A 14,887-nucleotide genomic window follows, 5' to 3' on the forward strand; every position below is an offset into this window, starting at 1 on the left:
CAAGCACCTTAAGAAAATGCTTAAATGTGAAGGACAGTGTCACATATGTAGTGTAACAGCCAATCGGTGTTCAGTTAATAAAGTTCACTGGTTACTCATTAAGGCAGCACACACAACTAGGAATTTGCAAACAAACACAAATACAATGATCCCCCATATAGCCTTAACAGACTGTTGGGGCAAGTGCTGTGAGCCCCCATGAAGGCCAACACGGCACACGAGGGGATGGGTGGCCAGCACCAAGCCCATCCGCCTTTGTCCCCAAGTGGCGATGCTTACACATCACACCAGGTACTCATTTGAGGCCGAGTCAAAATTTGGAAGGCCCAGGACCGATTCGAATATTCGTCACCGATGTTGGCTGTGAGCGGGAATTGGACTCGGGCAGCCGGGTTTGTAGCGCAGCGCGTTAACTATTACACCACCTCCCCCATCAATAATAAACGTGTTTACACTATGAATATGTACACACACACACACCCCCATGGTGAGAGCTCAAACAACACTGCAGGGCACAACAGCACTTACACTCACCCACCCAACCACTCGCTCACCTATCCAACCACTCGCTCACCTATCCAACCACTCACTCTCACACTCCAACCACTCACTCGCCTACTCACTCACCACACTGCAGGGCACAACAGCATGCTCATTCACCCAACCACTCACTAACCCACTTACTCGCCAACATATTCACTCACCCACTCACTCACCCAACCACTCACTCACCTAACCACTCACTCACCCACTCACCACACTAAAGGGCACAACAGCACGCTCACTCATGTACCCAACCACTCACTCACCCAACCACTCACTCACCTACTCACCACACTAAAGGGCACAACGCTTCTCTATATACTTCTTTCCCTCCCACTTGGGAATTATTTCCCATTGTCTCTTTCACCCCCTAAGCATTTACAATAATAGCCTTCCTCCTCAATTCAATAAACGTGTTCACTCTTATTTGATAAATCTTGACTTAAAGTTTTCGTGACTGCAGGAATTCGTATTCCTTGGGTCTTTCGCTAAAGTCACGTAGATAGAACAATAAAATAATAACAATAAAAATTAAAATAAATTGAATTTAAAATAATAATAAAATATCAGTATTTCATTTTTATTATTTTATTGTTTTATCTACGTGTCTTATTTGATAGTTTTGTGTTGCTGGCTATTTGACGTTTGGGGCCCTTGGGCCGGTATACAGAAACTGAGTTAACATTTTTAACCTCGCAAAAGCTATTGTTTTTATAGATGTAATTCAAATAATTGTAATCAACTATTTACCCAGAAAAGCCACACTGAGTCCAAACACTTTTTTCAGGAGGGTCACGCTATAATGGGATGATTGGCCACAGTATGGTTTTAGCTATAGGAGGAAACTAGACATCTTTAGGGAAATCCATGAGAATATACAAACTCCACACAGTCGTTCACACACACTGGCACATTTACACGAAGACAAATATACCCCGATAGCATTTAACAGCCTGTTGGTGCAAGTGCTGTTAGCGAGCACCTATTAGGGATGGCACAGCACACGAGGGGGTGGGTGACCAGCAACCACACCCGGCCACCTTTGACTCCCCTGTGCTGATTGCACACAGCACAAGGTACTCATTTAGGATTGAATCGACCGAGATGAGGGTCAGGACTGGTTCATATTTGTCACTGATGATGGCTGTGAACGAGAATCGCTAACTACTGTACTGCAGCTCCCCAACACATTAACACACACGCATATTTACACACACACCCACCACGCACTCTGATACTCATACACCATACACTCTCGCTCACATACACATACTCTCTGGAACCCATTAGGAAACACAAGGATAATTTTCAAACACCACACAGATAGACACTTGTGTCAGAAATCGAACCCAGGCCCTTCTTGCTGTGAGGCGCAAGTGTTACCACTGCGTTGCCATCCTGCCTGCATGTGCAACGGGGTTATTTCACGCGGACAACTTCTTTTTAAATCCTTTATATTAAGTTCACTTGCTTGCTTGCGCGCTTACGACCGTGCAAATCTTTCGGTCGTTTTTTAACCCACTTCCCGTGATCCAATCGAGCTGACATTTTGCACACAGACTCGTTGTGCGTGACATTTTATTTTCGTGAATTTTTTTTTCCAAAATTGTACACTTTTTAGGATAAAATATTCCGATTCCAAAGAACACAGGATGAGATGTTACTATCCTTTGTGCAAGCACTTCCAAGAGTTCATGAACAGTGAGCCTGGTGAAATTTGGGGAGCGCATCATCAGTAGTGAACCTTTGGATCCTAGGGTGTTTCGGCCTTTCCCATTCCCAATTAGTCATAGGAGTTGCCTTGTTGTTGATAGCCAACATCCCATGGGACTATGCATGGCAGGGGTGTCCTCCTCCCTGAGTCAAGCATTGTTGACTGCATACCTCCTGGCCCTCTCACTTTGGGGCCCAGCTGGGGTCTTTCCTCTTCATCCAGAGCCACTGACTGCTGCCTTCTGCCGCCTCCGATACAGCTCTGATTGCCGAACGCTGGCTCTGGCCCTTAATTCCCAGGTCTCTAAGCAGTCTGGTTGTAGATGTTGCCACAAAACCTCTGCAGCCCACCTCCACTAGTCGGACTTCTGTGTTCCAGCCATGATGCCGTGCTTCGTCAGCTAGATCGGCATAGCGCAGATGTTTTCGCTCATAAGCCTCATCTACTGAGTCCTCCCAGGGTACTGTGAGCTCAATGATGAAGACCTTCTTGAGCGAACGGGACCAGAGCACCATGTCAGGTCTTAGGGTGGTGGTTGCGATCTCCGGAGGAAACACAAGTTGCCAGCCAATATCAGCTAGCATTTTCCAGTCGCGGGCCAAGCGCAGCTGGTCTCGCTCTATTGGTGTAGAGCCGCTCTTCGGTGGTTTAGCCCCTTCGCGGACAAAGGTCGTCCGTAAGGGGTGTGATGCTGCTGGGGGTGGTAGGGAGTTGGTGGCAGCTCGCTTGTCCTCCAGGGCGGACGCAAGGTTTTTAAGGACTTGGTTGTGACGCCAAGTGTAGCGTCCTTGGGTGAGGCTTGTTTTACACCCTGTGAGAATGTGCCTGAGGTTGGCTGGCATGGAACAGAGGGCACAGTCCGGATCTTCACCATACCATTGGTGAAGATTAACTGGTGTTGGAAGGACGTCATATGTTGCTCTGATGAAAAAGCTCAACCGCCTCGCTTCCATGGCCCACAGATCCTTCCAGCTGATCTTCCTCTTCTCCACACTGTCCCATCGAGTCCACTGTCCCTGTTTGGCAAGAGAGACTGCCTTGGCCCACCTTGCAGCCTCCTCCTGATGGCGTACTTCCTGCACTACCATCTTCCGCCACTCTGGTGCAGTGGCCTTACTCCAAGTAGCACGGCTAGTTAGCCCAAGGCCTCCTCTCCCTTGCTGAACATGACCCACAATGTCAGCATGTCTGAGGGCTGCTGTTGCCTCCTGGACTGCTTTTCCTGGCCTCCATTTGCGCCCAGTTGCCAAGGTCGGCGCGTTGTTGCTCACCACTGGGTCTCGAGATTCATTCAGTGTCATCTGGAGCCTGGTTTTTGCACACTTGAATTCCTCGGTTAGACTGGTGAGGGGCAGCTTGAGGACACCATCTCCATAGAGGCCTATGGTGGTAAGGCATCGTGGAACTCCGAGCCACTTCTTTAAGTAGCTCGTGACTCCTCTTTCCATCTTCTCCACTGTTGAGATTGGAACCTCATACACTGCTAGGGGCCACAACACCCGGGGTAGGAGACCAAACTGCAGACACCAGGCCTTTAACTTTCCAGGTAGCTGGGTGTTGTCGATGGACTGTAGGCTACTACTGATGTCTTTGCGCAGCTGTTGCACCTGGTCTTTGTCCTTCAGGCTTGCATCATACCACCTTCCAAGGCTTTTTACCGGCTGCTCAGACACTGTTGGGATTTGGTCATCTCCGATGAACAATTTCAGGTCACAGAGTACTCCCTTCACAATCGAGATGCTGCGTGACTTGGATGGTTTAATCTTCATATGGGCCCAGCTGATGTTCTCCTCGAGTTTTCTGAGCAATCTCCTGGTGCATGGGACAGTGGTGGTCAATGTTGTAATGTCGTCCATGTAGGCTCTGAGTGGAGGGAGGCGAAAACCAGAGTCGACTCGCTGTCCACCAGCAACCCATTTTGAGGATCTGATGATAACCTCCATTGCCATTATCAATGCCAATGGAGAAATGGTACATCCCGCCATTATACCTACATTCAGGCATTGCCATGAGGTGGTGAACTCTGAGGTGGTGAAGCAGAACTGCAGATCCTGAAAGTACGACTTCACCAGGGTTGTGATGGTGTCCGGTATGTGGAAAAATCTGAAGGCAGACCACAGGAGTTCATGGGGCACAGAGCCAAATGCATTGGCGAGGTCGAGGAAGACTACATGGAGGTCCCTTTTCTCCACCTTGGCCATTTGGATCTGGTGCCAGATCATGCTGGAATGTTCCAAGCAGCCAGAGAACCCTGATATTCCTGCCTTCTGTACAGATGTATCGACGTACGCATTCCTTTGCAGGTACTCGGCCATCCTCTGGGCAATGACCCTAAAGAAGATTTTACCCTCGACATTCAGTAAGGAGATTGGGCGGAATTGGATGATGTTCACTGCATCCTTCTCCTTAGGGATCAGGACCCCGCCTGCCCTACCCCACACTTTGGGTATTATCTTCTTTTGCCAAGCTGTTCTCATGAGCCTCCAGAGGAACCTCAGGACGTCTGGTGCATTCTTATACACTTTGTACGGGACTCCATTTGGCCCCGGGGCTGATGCTGCTCTTGCCCTTCGAACTGTAATTACCAATTGCTTAATGGTGGCAGGCAATCATCTGACCCATAGGTGGCAGCCATGTCAAGCCAGAGGACGAGAGGACTTTAGCCGCCACGCATATAACGGATTTATAGTGAAAAACTTTGTTTTTACGGGTTAATTTTTTCTCCTGTGTCACTTTTATTCCCCCGTGACTCCGTCGCAACTCTCCCGCTTGCGCTGCTCGCCTGCTCCGCTCCGCTCTCTCAGCCTCTCCACTGCTAGCCTGCTCCACAACAGCCCCGAACCTTTGGTTCCGTCCCCCTTATTATATACCTCCCGGCGTGGGCAAGCCTCGCCTCCGGCCACGCCCCCTTCCAGAACCTTCCAGCAGGTTCCCGGAGCTTCCCGACTGACTCCACCTTTCACCTTTACCCCAGAGACACGCCCCCTTCTAGTTAGTCATTATATAACCCATCTAGCTAGTCATTATATAACCCTTCTAGTTAGTCATTATATAACCCTTCTAGTTAGTTATTATATAACCCTTCTAGTTAGTCATTATATAACCCTTCTAGTTAGTCATTATATAACCCTTCTAGATAGTCATTATATAACCCTTCTCGTTAGTCATTATATAACCCTTCTAACTAGTAATTATATAACCCTCCTAGTTAGTCATTATATAACCCTTCTAGTTAGTCATTATATAACCCTTCTAGCTAGTCATTATATAACCCTTCTAGTTAGTCATTATATAACCCTTCTAGTTAGTCATTATATAACCCTTCTAGCTAGTCATTATATAACCCTTCTAGCTAGTCATTATATAACCCTTCTAGTTAGTCATTATATAATCCTTCTAGTTAGTCATATAACCCTTCTAGTTAGTCATTATATAACCCTACTAGTTAGTTTTTATATAACCCTTCTAGTTAGTCATTATATAACCCTTCTATCTAGTCATTATATAACCCTTCTAGTTAGTCATTACATAACCCTTCTAGCTAGTCATTATATAACCCTTCTAGCTAGTCATTATATAACCCTTCTAGCTAGTCATTATATAACCCTTCTAGTTAGGCATTATATAACCCTTCTAGCTAGTCATTATATGACCCTTCCAGTTAGTCATTATATAACCCTTCTAGCTAGTCATTATATAACCCTTCTAGTTAGTCATTATATAACCCTTCTAGTTAGTCATTATATAACCCTTCTAGCTAGTCATTATATAACCCTTCTAGCTAGTCATTATATAGCCCTTCTAGTTAGTCATTATATAACCCATCTAGTTAGTCATTATATACCCCTTCTAGCTAGTCATTATATAACCCTTCTAGTTAGTCATTATATAACCCTTCTAGTTAGTCATTATATAATCCTTCTAGCTAGTCATTATATAACCCTTCTAGTTAGTCATTATATAACCCTTCTAGCTAGTCATTATATAACACTTCTAGTTAGTCATTATATAACCCTTCTAGTTAGTCTTATATAACCCTTCTAGCTAGTCATTATATAACCCTTCTAGCTAGTCATTATATAACCCTTCGAGTTAGTCATTATATAACCCTTCTAGCTAGTCATTATTTAACCCTTCTAGTTAGTTATTATATAACCCTTCTAGTTAGTCATTATATAACCCTTCTAGTTAGTCATTATATAACCCTACTTGCTAGTCATTATATAACCCTTCTAGCTAGTCATTATATAACCCTTCTAGTTAGTCTTTATATAACCCTTCTAGTTAGTAATTATATAACCCTTCTAGCTAGTCATTATATAACCCTGCTAGCTAGTTATTATATAATCCTTCTAGCTAGTCATTATATAACCCTTCTAGGTAGTCATTATATAACCCTTCTAGTTAGTCATTATATAACCCTTCTAGCTAGTCATTATATAACCCTTCTAGCTAGTCATTATATAACCCTTCTAGCTAGTCATTATATAACCCTTCTAGCTAGTCATTATATAACCCTTCTAGCTAGTCATTATATAACCCTTCTAGTTAGTCATTATATAACCCTTCTAGCTAGTCATTATATAACCCTTCTAGCTAGTCATTATATAACCCTTCTAGCTAGTCATTATATAACCCTTCTAGCTAGTCATTATATAACCCTTCTAGCTAGTCATTATATAACCCTTCTAGCTAGTCATTATATAACCCTTCTAGCTAGTCATTATATAACCCTTCTAGCTAGTCATTATATAACCCTCCTAGTTAGTCATTATATAACTTGCCCATACCCACGAATATCCCTCCAGGTCGACAGGTGGCACCCTGTCATTACACATGTATATTCAAGTTTGAAGTTTATTTTACTTAACTAGGTGAGAACACACAGGGAATAGTGACCATTTAAATCCGTATGGCGGTACCCCGGGGTACCATAGTTCCTCGGCTCTCACAATGTCCGTGATGCAGTCATTTTTAGTCTGTTGATGGTCGGCGATGCGGAAATCGACTCATCTCGACGAGCTGGACACGATGCCCTATTCAAAGTTTAATTTTTCGATAATGGATTTTTTATGCTGTTTGGCGTTTCGACATCGCGGAGTGGCACTGATTTCGGATTGATTGGTACCCCAGTCGCGGAGTGAAGTACACCCCTGGACAAAAAATTGCGTCCCAGAAATAAACTATTTAATTGCTTCGGCCATTTTGTATTATTTGGTACCCCGGGGTACCACCATAAGGATCATTTGCAAGAATGAACAGCCTCGAATAGTCGGACGTTGTATCGGGGACTGCCTTGAGTCAGGCAGTCCCCGATACAACGTCTGACTTATGTACATCCACACTTACGAAGGAACCACCATAAGATGTTATGTTTAACCATCTAACTTGTGAACATTTGATTGTACTTACGAAATTAACCATGGAACTATTTTGTTCGGCGCAGCAATCCTCCGCATCCCACATGATGCACAACAGTGAACCGTTAAATGTATTTTAAGTTACGCCATTTTACGTTTTATTCACTATACAGTATTTATTACAGTATTATATACAAATATACAATTTCATATTTACGAGTTATGAACAAATCCACTCACAAAAGCGTCTCAGGAATGGAGCCCGTTCGTAAGTCGAGGACTGCCTGCATTTGCGTTGTGTGATTTTGGAGCAAACAGGATTGTACGATCGAAACATATGTATGTTGAACTTGTTTCGCACCATCCATAACCAACCGTGCTAATGGGAGGTGTCCCCTGCGTGCCCCCCCCCCATGCCCCCCCATGCCCCCCTCCACGCCCCCCAATGTCCCCCATCCATGCTCCCGCTCGCCCCCCCCTCGTGCCCCCTGCCCCACGCTCCCCCACCCCCCGACCGGAGGCGGCAACGGGAGACAGGAGCGAGGCGGCTGGGGGCCATGGCGAGGCACGCGCGATCTCGTGCTCGACGCACGCGTGGAGCACGCCGCCGTCGTCGCCCGCGCGCGGACGCCGCGGCTGCCCCCACCTCTACACGCCCGCCATCCAGGTGAGTGGCCGTGCCACGCGCCCGCCATCCAGGTGAGTGGCCATCCAGGTGAGTGGCCGTGCCACACGCCCGCCATCCAGGTGAGTGGCCGTGCCACACGCCCGCCATCCAGGTGAGTGGCCGTGCCACGTGCCCGCCATCCAGGTGAGTGGCCGTGCTACGCGTCCGGGGCTCCGCCAATCCCGGAGATCGAAGAGGACGACCTCCTGTTCTGCAGCACTCCGTTTAGTTAGCGCGATTCTAATCGCTCGCGCACGTGACAATTACGTTTGTTAGGCTGTGTTGGGTGGTGGAGGGTTTTACAGCACATATTTGGCCAGATCATTACGTGCCCTAACCAGAAAATCTATTATGCGAAAACCTACGCGATTTGTTTTTGTTGTGTGCATGTGGTAACGTGCGTGTTGTACATGTTCTCATGCGTGTGCGCATATTCATTCTCCGTGTTGTGTGTCTATTCACGTGTATGTCTGCTTACGTGCGTCTGTTCATGTGCGTGTTGTGTCTGTTCACGTGTGTGTTGTGCGTCTGTTCATGTGCGTGTTGTGTCTGTTCACGTGCGTGTTGTGCGTCTGTTCACGTGTGTGTTGTGTGCCTGTTTACGTGCATCTGTTCATGTGTGCGTTGTCTGTTCACGTGCATGTTGTATGTTTACGTGCATGTCTGTTCACGTGTTGTCTGCTAACTTGTGTGTTGTATGTCTATTCACGTGTCGTGTGTCTATGTGTGTTGCATCTGTTCGCGTGCGTGCTGCGGTAGTGTAGTGGTTAGCGCGCTGCGCTACGAACCCGGCGACTGGGTTCGATTCCCGCTCACGGCCAACACCGGTGACGGTTATTTGAACCGGTCCTGGGCCTCCCCTAGGTCGACTCGGCCTCAAATGAGTACCTGGTGCCGTGTGTAAACATCGCCACTGGGGAGACAAAGGCGGCCGGGCGTGGTGCTGGCCCACCCACCCCTTCGTGTACCGTTCCCACCTTCATAGGTGCTCGCTAACAGCACTTGCCCCTACAGTCTGTTAAGGCTATACGGGGGATCTTTGCGTGTCTATTCACGTGCGTGTTGTGTGTCTGTTCACGTGTGTGTTGTATTTGTGTGTTTGGTTGTCCCATTCAGGTGGAGTGTTCCTCCTCCCCGGCTGACAGAGAGGGGAGTATAACCCGGGCATTGGGGGCCCGGGGTCATGGGGCCCGCCACTCGTGGGGGTCCGAGACCCCCAGTGCCGCGTCGCTCTCCCTCATGCCGCTGCCCTCCCCACGGCGGCACCACCGCGGGAGCGCCGACAGCCTCGTGCAGGCAGTGCGTGAAAAGGGAGAGGGGAGAGAGGGGCGGTGAGAGAGGGGATAGAGGGGATAGAGGGGGAGAAAGGGGCGGAGGGGGGAGAGATGGGGTGGGAGAGAGAGGGGATTAAGGGGGATAAAGCGGTGGGGGAGAAGGGAGAGAGGGTGGGAGAGAGATGAGAAAGAAGGGAGAGACAGGGGAGAGAGCCCAATGGATTTCCTCACAATATAAGACTAGACCACTGTGTCGATCTTGTATGTTCTGCGTGGGTTTCCTCTCATCGCTAAACAGTTTGTACGTTGAACCTCTTTCACACCGTACGCAGACGACTGTGCTAATCGGAGGTGTGGGAGAGGACACTGGCCAAACATGTTACAGTATTAAAATATAAAACTGACATGAATTTAAGAAACATAGTTAAGAAACTAAATTTTATTGTTATTAATATAGGACTGGAGTGTTTATTATCTTATTTAGTTTTTCCATTAAATTAATGGTAATAAATAAAAAAGTTTGTTCTGAAACTTCGTATATTGAATATCCGCAATTTGAACTATTACTATACTCGTCTTCCCAGTCGCTCATCCGTTGACCCCCCGCGGGCCGCTGTGCCACCGTTCGTCCGCAGGTGCTGATTTCGGAGGGGCTGGGCCTGTTCGCTCGTGACCGGCGCTTCGTGTCGGTGATGAAGCGCGAGCTGGCAGACGCATGCGACATGACGGTAGACGAGATGGAGAGCGCCGCCAGCGACCTCCTTAACGGCGCCGATGAGGGCCACGACGACACCTCCTCGAGTCGTGAGCCGCTCTTCCCCGGCCACTTCCACCGAGGGGGTTACGGCGGCGACGAAGAGGGCGGCGACCAAGAGGGCGGCGACGAAGAGGGCGGCGACGAAGAGGGCGGCGACGAAGAGGGCGGCGACGAAGAGGGCGACGACAATCTGCGGCCGGGCGGCGAGCGGAGACGCCTGTACGAGCGAGAGCTGGAAGACGAGATGATCTGCATCACCAAGTTATAGCAGCGGCTGCCGGGGTGCGAGCGCCACGCGCCGCCGGGCTGGTTTCGGCTGCGCCGGGCGCAGGCGGGCGCAGGCGGGCGCGGCCCGGGCAATCACGGCCCAGATGTTCGGGTCGCCCGATCCAGTGCCTCGCTTACGACCGTGCGCGTTGAACCGCTTGGGAACGGCTACGAAGGCCCAGGGCGGCATTGCGTCCGGCCTGGCCTAGCCCGGCCTGGTCAACCAGCTCACCCCACTGCTGAGCCGAGTCTCACGCCAGAATAACGCACGCGGTTTCGTGGCACGTAAGCCACTCGCGTAAAAACCTGCATCATTTCCATCTGCCGTCGGCCAGAGCGATGATTGTTGTTGTTTTTCATACTTATTCGTTCTTGTTGATCAAACCAGAATGTAATTTTCTTGAAATTTGTTTTTTTAAACGCTGTGCATAACATCGTGACATACCTTCGATGAAGGGATGATTGTGCGTGTGTTTTAACTGATTCTGTCATGCAGAGGACCACACTTCCAAAGACCACGAGCGGTGAAAAAGAAGTTTAATGTGTGCCCTTTTCATTGAAAAATGGCCTTGCAGAATTTCAGTTCACGGTTCTGTGGATCTTGAGAATATTTCGCTAGGGTGCAGTGGCGATTTTTTTTCTCGTCTAACCAAGAGGCGCCGTTAAACGGGGCGGGAATGTGCCACTGGGAAATCGGTATTGAGATGCCTCATTTTCTCTGCTCATCATAGATTAGCAGAAGTTGGCGTTCGAGTCACTCTGAGTTGTGTGGTAATGCCAACTCCAGATCGAGTGCGTGGGAGATATTCCCAGTGGGGGTAGTTCCTCCCCTTGGCTGCTCGAAGATGGGAACGAGGCCCTGGGCCCCCACAATGCACTTTTGCCCGTTGCGCTCTATTGGGCTGTTGCGGTGAGATACTATCATTGCCGGCTGCGCATAAGTGATGTTCTAACGGGTGAGGCAGGATCAATGGGATTGTTTGTAACTTGCGGCTAGTTCCGCGCTGTCATGGAGGGTTTTCGTCGCTTCCGGTGCATACGTCCGTGCATATTTTGTATTTTTGCACTGAGCCGCTCTCTACATTGCAGGAGGGTTCTCGTTTGGTTTTCTCTCCTCCCCATCATGACCACCCCCCACCCCCCCGATCGAGACCCCTTTTCGTGTGTCCCACAACCAACCCCCTTGTACTGCACGTAGACCTTCTTTCGCACCGTACGTAGCCAACCGTGCTCATCGGAGGTGCGTTGTATAATTTAAGTTCATGATGCGAAATTAGAATTTAGTTTGCAGGGGTGGGTGGGACGGCGAGTGGGTGGGATTGCGAGTGGGTGGGAGGGAAGAGGCAAGGGAGACGGGTATATTTTTTCAACACGCTTGTTTCTCTTGAGCAGTTCCACTGGTGATGATGTTTACACGAGACAGCGAGCGGCCGTGTGGACATGACAAGCTAATAGCTCGCTTCGCTCGTGTCTGCGTGCGCTCGGGGAAGGCCTCGATGCAGCTGCATCCCTCGCTTTGGGCTCCGTTCTGAGTGAGGCGACGAAGGGAAGGGATTATGTTGAACTTCTTTCGCACCGTACATAGCCAATCATGCTATGGAGAAGGTAGCGGATGCAGAAGCAGGGGATCCATGGGGAAGGGAAGGGGATGGAGGAGAAAGGGAGGAAGGCGAAAAAGGGAAGGGGCGAAAAAGATGCGAAGAGAGGGGATGGAGGATGAAAGAGATGAAGGCAATGAATGAAGATGGCAATGGATGAAAAAGGGAAGAGATGGAGGAGCAGGGAAAGGTTGGAAATGGTAGGGGTGGATCAGGGATTGGATGGAGGAAAAGGGAGATGGAGGAGAACGCAGGGGCTGGAGGGGAAGGGATGGATGAGAAAAGGAAGATCGGGCTACTTGTAAATCAGCCCAACTTAAAAGGCAACTTCAGTCGGCCAGAAAATTACTGAGATGGAACAGAGTGGTGGAGTGGCCTCACTTCAGGAAGGACTGGTTTCTACAGTTTACCAGTGGCCCAATCCATCCTGCGGTGGGGGAGATGGATGGATCGGTGAGCAGTGTGGCCCTTTCTCATTGCTTGTCCGGATGTACACGTTCGACTTCTAGAGCGACGATAAAAGGGCGTACATTTCTTTTTAAGATGACACTTGCACTTTCATGATGTGTACAACAAAACCTGCCAAATCCTGCCCCCCGCCCTCTGCACCATCGCTTCAATGCATGAAAATCAACGTGTCCCCTAAACCAACAAATTGCCCAACTGAGAGGCACCTCGCGTAGGCCCTAAGGCCCCCCTCCCCAGGTCTCCGCTCCCTCTATTGGTGGTGTGGGGGGATGATGCAGGACGCGGGCTCAAGGCCTCAGCGATGAAGCGAACCGGCGTGCGAGTCGCACGGATTTAAGTTATGACTTTATATGTGTATAAAACATTGCAGAGGATAAGAGGGGATGGTGCGTTACATGCGTAAAAAAAGATAACTACTTTTACACTATTGTAATATATTCGTAATGTATTTGTAAGGAAGAGATGTTCTCTATATTTGTAATTTAGGGTGTGAACCTGTCAAAAGCGTTTTTATTGTTTGAGACTCCCGTGTGGGTGGTTGTCGGGCGGTGACTAAAACATCACAGAGGCAGAGCCGCCGGGAAGTGATCGAGCGCAACGAGGTTCTCTTGCCTCTGCTCGGGCCTGACTACAGAACTCGGACAATTCGAGAAGACTTTTGCCGTGCCTATTAATTCCACAAGGGAAATTGAAACAAATTAACGTCGTAAAGTCTGGAGAGAACGTAGTTATGGTCGGGACCATTCTTGCCTCGATTGGCAAAGTAAATCAAGGTAGACCGATCATTAATGAAACTAACAAGTCAACATTAATTCTAGCAAAATAATATAACATAAACATTAAAAACGTAAATGTACTTCTACCACGGGCCGGCCATGTACGAGGGTTGGCCTCGTACAGCATGGGCTTTGTCTTCCTGGCAGCCGATTGGCCGCTGCAGTGGGAGGTGATGACATCATTCCTAGCAATCACTGCCGTACGCCCAGTTTTGCTATCTTATTCGGACACCCCAATTTAGCATGGGGTGTTTTTAGTTTGGTCTTATGGAATTTCGGATCTCCCTACAATTACTGCCTGTCGGACTTTCTAAGCGTTTCCTGAACTCAGGCCCCTGGTTCAAGTTGCCGCTGCCTCTGTAACACGACCCGTGCTGGCACGGTGGAGCAATGCAGGAGGAAGGAGACCTGTGTGTGGAACGTGCCTCTGGTTCGTACTAGGGTTGTTGAGACCATTGTTTTTGCTTAACCGGTAACTGCATGGAAGACAGTAAACCCAGTTACAGGTGTGCTGCACTTATAGAAATGTCGAGAGCAGTAAACATAGCACGTTCACCTTTTTAACTGTGTAATGAAGGGAACTGCCGTGTCCAATGGTTAGCACACTGGACTTGCAATCCAAAGGTCGCCACTTTTATTCCACCTCCCGATGAGGCAGTTGCAACAATGATAGCAAGTTTCTTAAATCCCTCACCCCATCGCCTCTGTGCACCCAGCAGTGTGAATTAATAATATATCGTAGTTGATCACCAGGTCGCGTACGGTGGGGAAACGCGTGGGCACGCTCACGTCTGGTCAGCGTGAAACAATAGACCAAATACCACTAGAGCTCTCTCTCGTGGAGGCCTTCTGCTATCAGTGGAATGAGCAAGGAATTGCAGGGCTGCATGTACCCTTGTCAACTGACAAACGCCTGTGCCAATTAGTGTATTTGTTACGAAAATTCCACTCGAAATAATTACACCTTCCTGACTTTTGGAACCGGGAATCCGGTTACTGTTTCACCGCTCGCGGTTAACAGCCCTCCTCCACACGTATCACTACCGTGGTTTACGGTATCCCATTTTGCCTCCGTGAATTCTGATGCACACACATACGTTGCATGTGTCCTGTGTTGCAACCATAAGTCTGCGTGTGTCATTACTCCAGCAATGGATATGTTCATAATTATTGCTTGACGCTGGTACTGGTGACCATGGAAACGCATCGCTTTGTTAAAGCTCAGTTGGTCCGTGGGACAAGATAGAACATGGAACTGTCAGTGATAGCAAAACTTCTGGATGGGCAGTCCTACCAATTAATCTACCTGGACAATTACAAAGTGATTTTCTGCTCATATAAGTATTGGAGGCAATGCTCATCTTTTTACAGCCCTGAGCTGGTGGAGGTGAAAATGTCACATTCCCATGGTGGGGAAGAGTCTGTCCATAGGACAACCACTGTTGATCTTCGCTACATAGTGG

General features: G+C 48.5%; 1 protein-coding gene across 16 annotated transcripts in view; it reads left to right on the forward strand.

The window, feature by feature from the left end:
* The window catches only part of LOC144934883 (voltage-dependent L-type calcium channel subunit alpha-1D-like), a 185,280-nt gene extending 173,420 nt beyond the window's left edge, over nt 1-11,860 (forward strand). For all 16 annotated transcript variants that reach the window (XM_078861139.1, XM_078861144.1, XM_078861140.1 and 13 more), the window contains 3 exons: nt 8,138-8,284; nt 9,401-9,583; nt 10,194-11,860. In XM_078861139.1, the coding sequence (XP_078717265.1) occupies nt 8,138-8,284; nt 9,401-9,583; nt 10,194-10,583 (720 nt within the window). In that variant the 3' untranslated portion in view covers nt 10,584-11,860. The remainder of the gene's footprint in view (nt 1-8,137; nt 8,285-9,400; nt 9,584-10,193) is intronic.
* Nucleotides 11,861-14,887: the final 3,027 nt, after the last annotated feature.

Source organism: Lampetra fluviatilis, chromosome 11 (genome assembly GCF_964198595.1).
Source record: "Lampetra fluviatilis chromosome 11, kcLamFluv1.1, whole genome shotgun sequence".
In the NCBI taxonomy this organism is placed as follows: domain Eukaryota; kingdom Metazoa; phylum Chordata; class Hyperoartia; order Petromyzontiformes; family Petromyzontidae; genus Lampetra; species Lampetra fluviatilis.